We start from the raw sequence: 13727 nt of genomic DNA, 5'->3' as shown, positions 1-13727 counted from the left end.
CGACACGACTTTTATACACGTGCTGGCGTCGAGTATCAGCAGGGTTGAGATGATCAGAGCTACTCTACTGTCTGGGTCGAATCAAGCAGGGCGAATTAGCGTTGGGGTCGCATTTTCCTGGCAGGTTATTTATAGGGCAGGGCTGCTTAGCAGTTGGGTTGCATCGAAAGTCCTAAGTAAATGGTTTAGAGCAGTAGACGCAGATCTTCACGGAGATCCTGGAGACGCTGAAGGCCACGCTGAGCCCGCACTCGGAGCACTACCGCACCGCCATCGTCACGCTGGGCCACGTGGCGCACAACCTGCCCGACAACTTCCCCGTGCACATCAAGAACATCGTCTCCAGGAAGGTAGGGACACTGCCACCAGAGTCTGTCAGCCTGGTACATCATCCAAACTTAACTATCGTATCTAGGCCCCAAATGGACCCTAACTAGGCAGCTGCTGTCCCACCTGTGACAAAAATATCGTCTCCAAGAAGGTAGGGACCCTCAAACACAGGGTGCTGCCACCTGCTACTAGCTCCTGACAGCCTGGTAGTCACAACTTGTCAACTTGCCTCATGCATGTAGAACATCGTCTCCAGGAAGGTAGGGACACTACCGCTAGAGTCTGACAGCCTGGTACCTCCGTCAAACTCAACTAGGCAGATGCAGCGGTATCTAGGTCCCACCTGTGCCAAAAACATCGTCTCTAGGAAAGTAGGGACACTGAGGCACACGGCTGTAATGTTGCCTCCACCTGCTTCCAATATATGACAGCCTGGTAGTCACAACTTCCCCGTGCACATCAAGAACATCGTCTCCAGGAAGGTAGGGAGTTTTATTTAATGTAGCATCCACCTGCTCACAATATCTGGTACTTACACACAACTTGCCTTTCCCTTGCACATCAAGAACATCGTCTCCAGGAAGGTAGGCACACTGCCACTAGAGTCTGACAGCCTGGTAACTCAGTGAAACTCAACTAGGCAGCTGCTACGGTATCTAGATCCCTCGTGGGCCACCTGTTCCAAGAATATCGTCTTCAGGAAGGTAGGGACATCAATATACGATGCTGCTACCTGCTGCTAGTTCCTGACAGCCTGGTAGTCACAATTTGCCAACTTGCCCCATGCATGTAAAATATCGTCTCCAGGAAGGTAGGGACATCGAGATATGATGCTGCCACCTGCTATTAGCTCCTAACAGCCTGGTAGCCACAACTTGCCAACTTGCCCCATGCATATCTAGGCCCCAAAAAGATACCTTGATCAGTCACATTTTTCTTTTTATTTTCTAAACCGTATTATTTTATCTTACAGATAGTAAAAGAGCTCCTAGTTCGCGAAGGGGGCGGCGGCCCAAACGCGCCCCAAGGCGACTGGTGCAAAGAGGAGGACCTACCAGAAGAAACCCGCTGCAAACTAGAAGGACTCAAGTGCATGGCGCGATGGTTGCTCGGCTTGAAGAAGGACGAGCTATCAGCACAGAAGACTTTCAGGATGCTAAACGCGTTTATAGTTCACAAGGGCGACTTGTTGCAAGTAAGTTTTGTGAATTGATGTTAGAGGCAGCCGACAGCATTAAGGATTAGCAGAGAAGTGAGAAGAAATACTGCCGATGTAGGATAAAGTTTCACTAGCAATAGACGTGATGACAACACCGATCAACGTGTTCCTACCTACTTACTTTAAATTTAATAACTGGTGTCATTTTTCAGGATCTTTGGCATTTTAAGACTGTCATTGTCCCTACTGATTGTAAGGCGGTCATATTATGACTGACGGCCTAATGCTACCGTGGATTTGCCAGTAGTTAAATATTCAACTGCGGTCTCCAGCTTCGAATGAGAATGATGATGTTTAAAAAAGTCCACTCTATTGCCTCAACATTCCCATTAAAATTAGCTGTGTCACACTGTGATTTTGAAATAACACACGAATGTAAATTCTTATTTTTTGGTGTAACTTATTATGTATCTTAGAAGTCTTGATACGAACGGTGAAGGGGTCGGACTGGCCGACTCGTGATCCGGGGAACGCAGGTTTGAATCCCGTTACCGCTCGACTATTGTGGTGAGCCCACTCGTGACACAAGCATATTTAGCTTAGTACGAGGGGCTAACGAGACTATTAGGCTAAGAACTCATGGCGCGATTTTTACCCGCGCCCGCGGCGGTTGCGAGCCCGCAGCTTCTGTAGAATGCAGATACTTATGTAAGAACTAATGCACAACTCACGACGCGGTGTTCGCCCGCAGCGGGCGCGGTTGTAATCGGGTCGCCCGATCGGCGGGCGACCATTTTGTACTTAAAATAACCGCGCAAATAACCGCTCCCGTGAGTTTTGAAATAAAACCGCAATTCCACAACCGCCGCGGGCGCGGGTGAAAATCGCGCCGTGAGTTCTTAACCTTAGTAATTTGTGCAATACAAATGACTAATAATCTTAAAAAAAAAAAAAAATAGAAATTTAAACAGTTTTTTCCAAATCACAGTTAGTCACAGCATCAAATAAGGCTCTATGTCAACAGCGGACAGCCGAGGCTAGTTGTAAGCCGACATTTGTGTTCACAGCAAAACCAGCTGTCGAAAGCGGAGATGGCACATCTGCGGCTGGCAGCCGGCGCGGCCATGCTGAAGATTTGCGAGCAGAAGGGCGTCGGCGACCAGTTCACGGCGGAACAGTTTTATAACCTGTCGCATTTGATGATTGTGAGTTTACTATAAAATAGATAGTTCTTATAACTGTTTTTTTCTAGAGTTATCTGGAAGAGGTTCATTTCTAGAGTACGGTCGCCGAGCACGTACAATTTCGTCCAATGACCTCGAGCTACCCATTCTTATCGCTCGCGCGTAATTATATTGCTGTCGCACTCGCACACTCACTGCGGCCGCCCGTCGCACAGTCGCGACAGCAATATGATTGCGCGCGAGCGATAAGGATGGGTAGCTTGGGATGGGATCATTGAACGAAATTCTACGTGCTCGGCGACCGGACTTTAGCGATAAAACCAACTCAATCGTAATATTCAATGTTTCTTTTCACTGTCAGTTGTTGAACTTGATACTATAAAGAGATCATCACTATCATTAGCATTAATTGAGATTAATTTTATTTCAGGATGAAGTACCACAAGTGAGAGAATTATTCGCAACAAAATTACACAAAGGACTTTCAAAGGTAAAAATCGTTCATCACAATTTTTAGTTATACACTTGAAGTATTTAAAAAACAATATTTGAAAAGAGCATCATCCTATTACCGCGCTCATTTAGACATAATAACATACTTGCTATGTATCATAGCACAGTTTGCTCACACATTTCTTGTATAGAAGCACCCTTTTAATTAATCCTCCTAAGGCATTTCCAAATAGTACCTACCCATGGTACGGGATTCATTAATTAAATATTTATTCTCTTTAGGGCATCCCCAACAAGTGCCTACCACTAGACTTCATGGGGATGTACGCGTTAGCGGGACGAGAGCCCGACCGCCGCATCCGCTCCGTCATCCGCCAGTTCATGTTGGCGGACGTGGTGCGACGCCGCGAGTACATCCGCAACATCACGGTCGGCACCAAAGGTGAGTCCTGCCTAGCCTAGACTTCATGGGGATGCTAGACTTCATGTGGATGCTAGACTTCATGGGGATGTACTAGCGGCCGCGAGCCCGACCGCCGCATCCGCTCCGTCATCCGCCAGTTCATGTTGGCGGACGTGGTGCGACGCCGCGAGTACATCCGCAACATCACGGTCGGCACCAAAGGTGAGTCCTGCCTAGCCTAGACTTCATGGGGATGCTAGACTTCATGTGGATGCTAGACTTCATGGGGATGTACTAGCGGCCGCGAGCCCGACCGCCGCATCCGCTCCGTCATCCGCCAGTTCATGTTGGCGGACGTGGTGCGACGCCGCGAGTACATCCGCAACATCACGGTCGGCACCAAAGGTGAGTCCTGCCTAGCCTAGACTTCATGGGGATGCTAGACTTCATGTGGATGCTAGACTTCATGGGGATGTACTAGCGGCCGCGAGCCCGACCGCCGCATCCGCTCCGTCATCCGCCAGTTCATGTTGGCGGACGTGGTGCGACGCCGCGAGTACATCCGCAACATCACGGTCGGCACCAAAGGTGAGTCCTGCCTAGCCTAGACTTCATGGGGATGCTAGACTTCATGTGGATGCTAGACTTCATGGGGATGTACTAGCGGCCGCGAGCCCGACCGCCGCATCCGCTCCGTCATCCGCCAGTTCATGTTGGCGGACGTGGTGCGACGCCGCGAGTACATCCGCAACATCACGGTCGGCACCAAAGGTGAGTCCTGCCTAGCCTAGACTTCATGGGGATGCTAGACTTCATGTGGATGCTAGACTTCATGGGGATGTACTAGCGGCCGCGAGCCCGACCGCCGCATCCGCTCCGTCATCCGCCAGTTCATGTTGGCGGACGTGGTGCGACGCCGCGAGTACATCCGCAACATCACGGTCGGCACCAAAGGTGAGTCCTGCCTAGCCTAGACTTCATGGGGATGCTAGACTTCATGTGGATGCTAGACTTCATGGGGATGTACTAGCGGCCGCGAGCCCGACCGCCGCATCCGCTCCGTCATCCGCCAGTTCATGTTGGCGGACGTGGTGCGACGCCGCGAGTACATCCGCAACATCACGGTCGGCACCAAAGGTGAGTCCTGCCTAGCCTAGACTTCATGGGGATGCTAGACTTCATGTGGATGCTAGACTTCATGGGGATGTACTAGCGGCCGCGAGCCCGACCGCCGCATCCGCTCCGTCATCCGCCAGTTCATGTTGGCGGACGTGGTGCGACGCCGCGAGTACATCCGCAACATCACGGTCGGCACCAAAGGTGAGTCCTGGCCTAGCCTAGACTTCATGGGGATGTTAGACTTCATAGAGATGCTAGACTTCATGGGGATGCTAGACTTCATAGAGATGCTAGACTTCATGGGGATGCTAGACTTCATAGAGATGCTAGACTTCATGGGGATGCTAGACTTCATAGAGATGCTAGACTTCATGGGGATGCTAGACTTCATAGAGATGCTAGACTTCATGGGGATGCTAGACTTCATGGGGATGCTAGACTTCATAGAGATGCTAGACTTCATGGGGATGCTAGACTTCATAGAGATGCTAGACTTCATGGGGATGCTAGACTTCATAGAGATGCTAGACTTCATGGGGATGCTAGACTTCATGGGGATGCTAGACTTCATAGAGATGCTAGACTTCATGGGGATGCTAGACTTCATGGGGATGTACTAGCGACGAGAGCCCGACCGCCGCATCCGCTCCGTCATCCGCCAGTTCATGTTGGCGGACGTGGTGCGACGCCGCGAGTACATCCGCAACATCACCGTCGGCACCAAAGGTGAGTCCTGGCCTGGCCTAGACTTCAAGGGGATGTTAGACTTCATGGGCATATTAGACTTCATGGGCATGGACTTCATATGGGCATGTACGCGCTTGCGGGCCGTTGGCACTAAGGTCCAGAACAGACGGTGAAACGCAACTGCAACGAAACTGCAACTGCTAGTTACTTTTGAGTTGCATCTAAGTTTCTGCCATAGCGTCCGTTGAGAGACCACACATGACGCGACCAGTTTGAAACTCTCAGTTTCAGTTTCATTCATAAGAATCATCAGAAAGTTGCAGTTTCGTTGCAGTTGCGTTTCACCGTCTGTTCTGGGCCTAAAGGTAAGGTTTGTTTCATGGTAAATAGTGATGTTTCAGGTATGCTTATTTAGGAAGTTATCAACGAAGTCAGAATCATTGTAGCGATGCACAATTGTTATACATTTTAAGATTGTTTTTGTCATTGTCGGCATTAGTCTTAAAGTTATTTTTATTTAACACTAGCTGACCCGGCGAACTTCGTACCGCCTTAGCGTAGAGATTTTCTTTATATTTTTTTCCGTAAAAACCTTGTACAGAGTATTAGAAAACTACAAAAAAAAAATCAGCCAAATCGGTCAAGCCGTTTTCATGCTATGTCGTGACAACGGAAAACGGGTTTCATTTTTATATATATAGATTAAATGGACATTCGATGATAACTGTATAAATAATATAATCTCATATCAACCATAACTTATTACAATATACTGCTGTAATTTTCTTACATACCAAAGTAAATGCTTACTTAGTGAACTAATACTCCTAGAATTAATTAGAGATATCCTAATGGGAAGTAGCGAGTTATTCCCAATACAAGTGTCTCTGACTACTTACCGGGAAGACTCGGTAATAACTCTGTACAAGTATATTTGGAAATAAATGAATTTTTATTTATTTATTTTATTTATTTATTCATAACCACGTGACGCGTAAAATTTGAACTTGGCCGTTTTTTTTTCAATCGTTTATATCATTTCCAGTGGAGCGCGCAGTATCGCAGCTGCCGCACATCCTGCCCGACTACATGCTGGTGTTCGCGGTGCCGGTACTGACGCACGACCCGGCGTTCACGGCGTACGACAACGTCGCTCAGCTCAAGGTAATGTGCTCAACTTGGCCGGGGACACTGCTGTGCGCGTTTTTCGATTTGTTATTTTTAGAGCTGATGATCGAGATGTACTAGTCGTTTATAATGATACCTAATACATTTGAAGTAGTCATTTCACATCTTCCGTGAATTTCGTAAGTATACAAACATCGGGCCTCCTCAACCCATCTGTCAGCGCTCCCTATGCCAGACAGTTCTGGGAGGCCTTAATCAATCAAAATCAAAATCAAAAATATTTATTCAGTTTAGACCACAAGTGGCACTTATGAACGTCAATAGAAAATAATAAAAAAAGAAAAGGTAGCCCTTATGGGGCACTTTACATGTCTCCTTATCTTTTGGGCCCTACCAGCGCTTCGAGACAAACATATGGCAAGTGCTGAGAAGAAACGCCGGAACAAACTCAGTCACCACTTATTGCCAGGAATTTTATAAGTTATCTAACGGTAAGAATAGTCAAATTTAAGTACATCAAATATGTGCAGACTGAACTGACCACGCATCCTTGTCATCAATATAGTCTCGAACCTTGTAGTACCCTTTGGACATAAGGGTATTTTTTATATGTATCTTAAATTTGTTTATTGGCAATTCGACAAGGTTGTGTGGTATTTTGTTAAATATGGTAATACATTTCCCCAAGAATGAATTACCTATCTTATGCAACCTAAATGATGGAACAGCAAGTTTATTTTTATGTCTCGTGTTAAATGAGTGGACGTCACTTTTCTTAGTAAATAAATGTATATGTTTACGGACATACATAATGTTATCAAATATGTATTGCGAAGCCACAGTCAATATATTGATTTCTTTAAAAACTTCTCTAATATGTCCTGTAACCCAAATCGAATGGAAAAGAGAGGGGCGTCCTGTCAGCCAAAACCAATGAACTGGACGATCATCATCCTCGATGATAAAATTAGCTAAGTCTTTCATTAAACGTAACCTTTTCATCCAGGTGATGAAGCAATGCCTGTGGTTCATCCAGGAACTTCGTTAGTTAACACTATAATTAAACCATAACCTTTCCATCCAGGTGGTAAAGTTTGCCTGTGGCTTATCCTGGAACTTCGGTAGTTAACTGTTTGATTAAAAGCCATAGCAGACTTATCAACCTTTCCGGCTTGATAAGTGTGCTACGTCATTAAACTCAACATTTCCATCCAGGTGGTGAAGCAATGCCTCTGGTTCATCCTGGAGCCGCTCATCACGCGCAACGACTTCTACTGCTACGGCTTCTACAAGAGCCTGGTGGAGCGGATGAAGAACCACAAGGACGCTCTTAACGAGACGGACGACGCTGTTAACTATGTAAGTATATGATTAATTACTTAATTACAATGAGAATTTGTCCTTTTTGGCAGACAGAGAGAACGTTTATTAGCTATACGTTTAAAGAAGTTGTTTTCTCATCAGTCCGACAGTTTTGACAGTTCCAACTTCTTGCTAGACAATTGTACGAGGCTGCTACCCAGCTGCCAAAGCCACGATGACCCAAACTTCATGATGCACCAACATTCTAACCTATATTGTGAGCATACGCTGACAAATTTTCAGCTTTTATAAAATGTCGTCGGTCTAGCACTGGCTCTTAGTCTATAGGGGAAAGGGGGTCAAGAAACAGTGTGAATAACATGCCTATTAAAATATTTACACGCATTTTGAGCAACCTCACGTGAGATTAAAGGGAGTGGTAATGGGTAGAGTCAACCCTCACGATATCTTATTTAGCGCAGACCATCGATTTTTAGTTAGCCGATAGTTGAGCCCGATTTCAATTGTATGAAAAATCGGCCAAATCAAATCGGTGTAATGTGCGCACTTCCATACATACCCATACTGATCAACTACCCGATTAAACTATCGGCCGACGAAAAATCGTCGGTCTGCGCCTAGGCTAAGAGGGGTTCCAAAAATCGCGTAAATCTGACGTAATTAATGGACGCCCCCTTACTGTCCACAAAATTAATTGTACCATAATTATTAATAACAATTTTTTTCCGCAGAAACTGTGGGCGGTATGCGACCTGGCGATGTCGGTGATCTGGGTGCGCTCGTCGAGCTTCGAACTGGGAGACTTCTTATCGGACGCTCGCATCCCTACTATGTACTTCGCGCCGCAGTCAGAGTACTTCGTCAATACGCGTGTGTTCCTGCCGCCAGAGCTGCAGGTTAGTTCTAGTCATCATCATCATCATTGCATCATCATCATCAGCTGGGCGCCTTCTTACCGAGTACTACGCGCGTGTTCCTACTGCTCTAGCTGTGGGTTAGTTCTAGTTAACTCATCATTATCATCATCATTTCAGCCAAAGAACGCTCAATATTTCATGCGCAACCTGATACGGCGACCAGTATCTAGCATTCCTGCTTCTTTTATTAGGTCATCTACCCACCTTGTAGGTGAACGTCTCACTAGACCAGAGCCCCGATTACGGTAATTTTTAACGTCTCCAATCCAGACGCGTTTCTGATTCTGCAATACGATTGGTCAAAACAGCTGACGTACGCCAGCGTAAACAGCGTACGTCAGCTGTTTTGACCTATCGTATCGCAGAATCGATGAAGCGTGTCTGGATTGTAGACGTTAAAAGTTACCATAATCGGGGCTCAGTAGTCCTGCTAACTGAAATCTTGTATAGGGTTCGCATTCAGGGAATCATTGTCACTACCCGATTAGGGACGGCTTTTAAAAAGCGCATAATATAACAACCCTACAACCCCCAGTATAACAACCTTACAAGTGCTTCGGGATAATAAATGGGCCAGTTCTGAGAAGAAGCAACACAAGAAACTGTATCAACTCAAAAGAAAGGCTGATGTTTGAAGGGTTTACGCTATAAACTGTTATTGGAGGCTGACAAAAGTACCCGAGTTTCTTGCGATGCTTCTTCGCAGCATGAGTAGTGCTTTTTAACCCTTAATAAGGCTATGGGAATATAGCTCTCACCTTAAATTCAACCTTAAACCCTTGTCTTAAGGTCTAAAAACAATGAAAAATTTCGACTTAGTAAGGTTTAAGTCTACTTGCAAAATTAAAATGAGATTTATAAAATACTAGCTGTGCTCGCGACTTCGTACGCGTGAAAACCCGTTTTCGCAACATTTTTCATTTTTGCTCTGCGCCTATAACTCGCAGCGTAATGGTATATAGCTATAGCCTTCCTCAATAAATGGGCTATCTAACACTGAAAGAATTTTTCAAATTGGACCAGTAGTTCCGGAGATTAGCGCGTTCAAGTAAACAAACAAACAAACTCTTCAGCTTTATAATATTAGTATAGATTAATGGTGTAATATTCAGTTCCAGCCGAAGCGGACACCTACAACGACAGAGGTGCCGGCGCCGCGCGGCAAGAAGCGCCCGCGCGCCTCTCCTGCCGATGAATCTAGCGTCGACGCCGAGGTAAGAAAAACCATTAATCGGTCAAAACCACTTTTGACCGATGTCTCTGGTCAAAAGCACTTTTGACTGCAAAAAATCAGTCTAAAATGTTTCCGCCTGATTTAAAATTATACCAATCAGTCGAAATTCATGTAAAATTATGATTAGTGAAAAATACTTATTCCTTGGTGTAAATATTAAAGTTTAACAATAAATTGTAGGCTTTAATCTTATTATGTTTGAAACTAATTTTGATTTATCACTTCATAAAACATTTAATAAACATACAATTACTATTCACTCGCATATCTGTTGTAGAAATATTAGTAGTATCAGGCCTGTTCATCTCCGCGAGTTTACATCGAAAACAAAACACGCACGATTGCCCCCTACAGGAGTACTATTCGACAAGGCCTCACATACGAGCGAACTTTGACTCACGCACGCGTATTCTTGTGTATGATGGAAAAAAATAAAGAAAATGGTGTACTAAATACTGTGCAGTATTTAACTGCCTAAATAATAATAAAAACACAGAATGTACTTTTTTAAGTTGCCTGAAGACACTGAGAGGTAAATAAGTAGTTAATATTATTCATGATAATTCATGCTATATCATGTATTTCCTCCGCCATTTTCCGCAGTTTGGCACCTCACGTCACATCATTTTACCGAAGTCAGCCCTATAGCTTCGGCGCAGTGCCGATCACTGACGTTTGTCAAAAAAATGGTGCTTGACTCTTGAGACAGGCTAAATTACACCATATTGTTAATAACATTGAGCATAATTTTTTTAAATACCTTCGCGAAGTAAAACTTCTGTACGTAGTACTTATTATTATTCTGTGGTAGTATTAGTAATTGTAAGCTTAAAGCATGTGTCCCACTCCTGTCTGTCCCTGTAACGTCCCGTGATGTTGTTCCAAGCTCTCCTCTGGACGCTCAGGAAGTATCGATATTGAGGTAACATTAGTTATTCTTTTTGTCTCTTTGACAGTACACTCAATTTAATTTTACAGCGCTAGAATGAAATGTTTTTGTAAAAAAGATATCTTATAAATAATTACTGGTTAATTGTCTACCTATACTGTATTATAACTACCAATTTCATAGAATATCTGGAATATTTCTGATACCATCAGTATGTTTTGCGCTTGGACGAATAAACCACTGGACACGAAACCTACAAGATTTCTAAGGAAACACGATCAACCACTTTTTGCGGGGGGAGAGGTTTGACAATTGTCAAATGATGACATTTAGTGCTGGGAAAAGATCGTAAATTTTTATCGATAGTTATGTAAATGAATGAATGAATGAACCTAACGAGATAAATGAATTATGGATTGATTTAATATTGAAAGTTTCTTTAATTGAAAGACTATAATTAATTATTGTATCGTGTTTATTATAGTGCCATTGGTAAATCATAGGTACAAATAATATTACAAATTATTCATATAGGTAGGTAACTAGGTGAAATATTTTTTTGCTGTGTTATCATTATCAAATTCGTAAAACAATAAACAAGTAATATTCTGTTACGATCGACTGCTAACTAGCTTTTGGTCTCAACAAAAAATGTTATAATCTGTCTCACGTCACGGACAAAAGTTTCATCAATAGCCTATTTCTATACATTTCATGAAACACAATTTGATAACATTATGACAATGTATTGCTTTGTAGCGCTTGCAGTACGGATGCACTATCTGAGATTATTTAATTCTTATCTAATGTTGTTGATATTCTTATGTTTAGGTCATTCGAGAAGACACCTCCCAGTACTTATTTCGGTTTTGAAGACGTCGGTATATCCTAACTTCATTGATTCCAGAGCAATTTCGCGTTTCCGCTGAAAGCTGGATATTATCTTTGGTCGAAGATGTGTACACAGGGTACCTATCCTGTTGATGAGGGGTATTTCTTTTAGGGTTTTGTGCAGAATCGCGGAATATCCTGTCTCCTTGTTTTGCTTTCATAGATCGTTTCCTTTAAGTCTTAGAGTGGGTGCTTGTGCTTCCTCCTGAATAATGAGGTCTAAATGTCTGAGATTCAGAAAGAAGTCAAGTGATGCCGATAAAGTGGTTCTCATACAACCCGTGGCCGCTATGCTTGCTAGGCACTATGCATGTTGTCGATATGACTCGCCCAGTTCAATTTGTTGTCAAGGGAGATGCTCAGATATTTCACCTGTGTTGGTTTTGTTTTGAAGAGTTCAGTGGCCTAATTTACGTATGTTCAGAAGTCGTCCCATTGAAAAACAGTTGATGACAGGATGGACCAAATCAAGTTCCAACCACCCCGGTATTTCAGTAAACGTGACGGATGACACAGATCTAAAAGGTTCCACCTCGGTATTGCATACCGAAAATAAAACCTGTTAATAAAATAAAAAATAATAATATGTAATCGTAGTCATTTGGCGTATTTTTGTGATGATATTATTAATATTTAGATGCAATGAAAAGTTTAAATGTAAAATAAAATAAAGTTTCAGTTTGTTTGGTATATCGATAAACTTATCGACATTTTTCAAGCCCTTTACGTCATAAAAAATGAGATGTGAATGAATGAATGAAACCTATAATCCAACCAAATTAAATATGCTACATGTTTTAAGCATTTACATGTACAATGAGTACTTTTTAAAATGACGTAATCATATTTTGTTTACATATCAAATTTTATTTATTTTACGAAAAAATAGCTACTATAATAGATTTAAAATGTACTTACGCGTGATAAGAAACATTTCTTGTGTGACCGGAATAATTTTTGCAATAAAGTACGGCGCATTTACCCATTTTTCGTGATATTTTTACTCTTCGAGAGCTCGCGTCATACTGACAAAGTGACAACCTGAAAACATTTACCATGGCTAATTTAGCCTTGGCAAGTGCTAGCGGGGTAAAGACGAAAACGTCACTCGTTACGCGTCCAGTGGTTTATTCGTCCAAGGTTTTGCGCTTTTAAAGTAGTACCGATCTACTAAGTCATGTTAAAGTAAGCCCTAAATCTTCCAAGTTGTACAATAACTCTCGGCTCCGTTTCATTGGCTCCGGAGTCGTCGAGTTTTATGATAGGCCCTGCCCTTCTGGCGGAGAAAGTCCCATATAATATGCGCTAAAAAAAAAGGTCCTAAATCATAAGCAAAATAACTCAGCAAACCGTCTTAATTTTTTTTTGAATTTTCATACTTACGCGTTTTCCCCACAGCCATCAGAAGCGTCTGACACCCAGATCCAACTACCGGGCCTTGAACAACCGCCAGAGACGGATCTAGAGGAGCCTCAGGCGAAACGCACCATCAGCGAGTGAACACCCATGAGCTAAGCTATTCTCCAATAAATGGTATAACAACACAGACAAATACATTTGTTTTCTTACTAGTTTTTACTTTATTGGATTGGGATATGATGCGTCATAATAAAATCTTATCGAGGATTTTGTCGATAAATGTATGGCTTTATCATCTGTCGATAAGTTTTATCGACGATATCTGTCGACAAATGTATGGGCTTAGGGTACAAAATCGATAAAATGCCTCGAAAAGATTATATCATAGCGTATCTTAGCCCTGCTAGAATGGATGGTCAACATTTTCAAAGCAGTTCTTATTATTGAAACTAAATAAAATAGCTCTTCTTATAGCCATCTAGGAGGCAACATTTGAGGGCTCGAGTGTTGTCTAACTAGTTGCTAAAAACTAAAGCTATATTTATAAAAATACTGTAATAAAGATAAGTATTGCCGCGAAAATGTTGATAATATCCTTTTTGTAGATCAGTCTTGTTTCACTACATTTTTAACCGACTTCAAAAAGGAGGA

At 43.2% G+C, this 13727-nt stretch overlaps 1 protein-coding gene across 1 annotated transcript in view; it reads left to right on the top strand.

The window, feature by feature from the left end:
- LOC135083034 (sister chromatid cohesion protein PDS5 homolog A) overlaps positions 1 to 13269 on the top strand; it is a 46203-nt gene extending 32934 nt beyond the window's left edge. Inside the window, exons 11-27 of the mRNA XM_063977798.1 lie at positions 198 to 350; positions 1304 to 1525; positions 2557 to 2694; positions 3104 to 3163; positions 3409 to 3572; positions 3645 to 3738; positions 3808 to 3921; positions 3991 to 4104; positions 4174 to 4287; positions 4357 to 4470; positions 4540 to 4653; positions 4723 to 4849; positions 6381 to 6499; positions 7679 to 7822; positions 8518 to 8682; positions 9816 to 9917; positions 13116 to 13269. Of these exons, the coding sequence (XP_063833868.1) occupies positions 198 to 350; positions 1304 to 1525; positions 2557 to 2694; positions 3104 to 3163; positions 3409 to 3572; positions 3645 to 3738; positions 3808 to 3921; positions 3991 to 4104; positions 4174 to 4287; positions 4357 to 4470; positions 4540 to 4653; positions 4723 to 4849; positions 6381 to 6499; positions 7679 to 7822; positions 8518 to 8682; positions 9816 to 9917; positions 13116 to 13217 (2160 nt within the window). The 3' untranslated portion in view covers positions 13218 to 13269. The remainder of the gene's footprint in view (positions 1 to 197; positions 351 to 1303; positions 1526 to 2556; positions 2695 to 3103; positions 3164 to 3408; positions 3573 to 3644; positions 3739 to 3807; positions 3922 to 3990; positions 4105 to 4173; positions 4288 to 4356; positions 4471 to 4539; positions 4654 to 4722; positions 4850 to 6380; positions 6500 to 7678; positions 7823 to 8517; positions 8683 to 9815; positions 9918 to 13115) is intronic.
- Positions 13270 to 13727: the final 458 nt, after the last annotated feature.

This window comes from Ostrinia nubilalis, chromosome 22, assembly GCF_963855985.1.
Source record: "Ostrinia nubilalis chromosome 22, ilOstNubi1.1, whole genome shotgun sequence".
NCBI lineage: Eukaryota > Metazoa > Arthropoda > Insecta > Lepidoptera > Crambidae > Ostrinia > Ostrinia nubilalis.
This window is presented reverse-complemented; position numbering and strand designations above follow the sequence as displayed.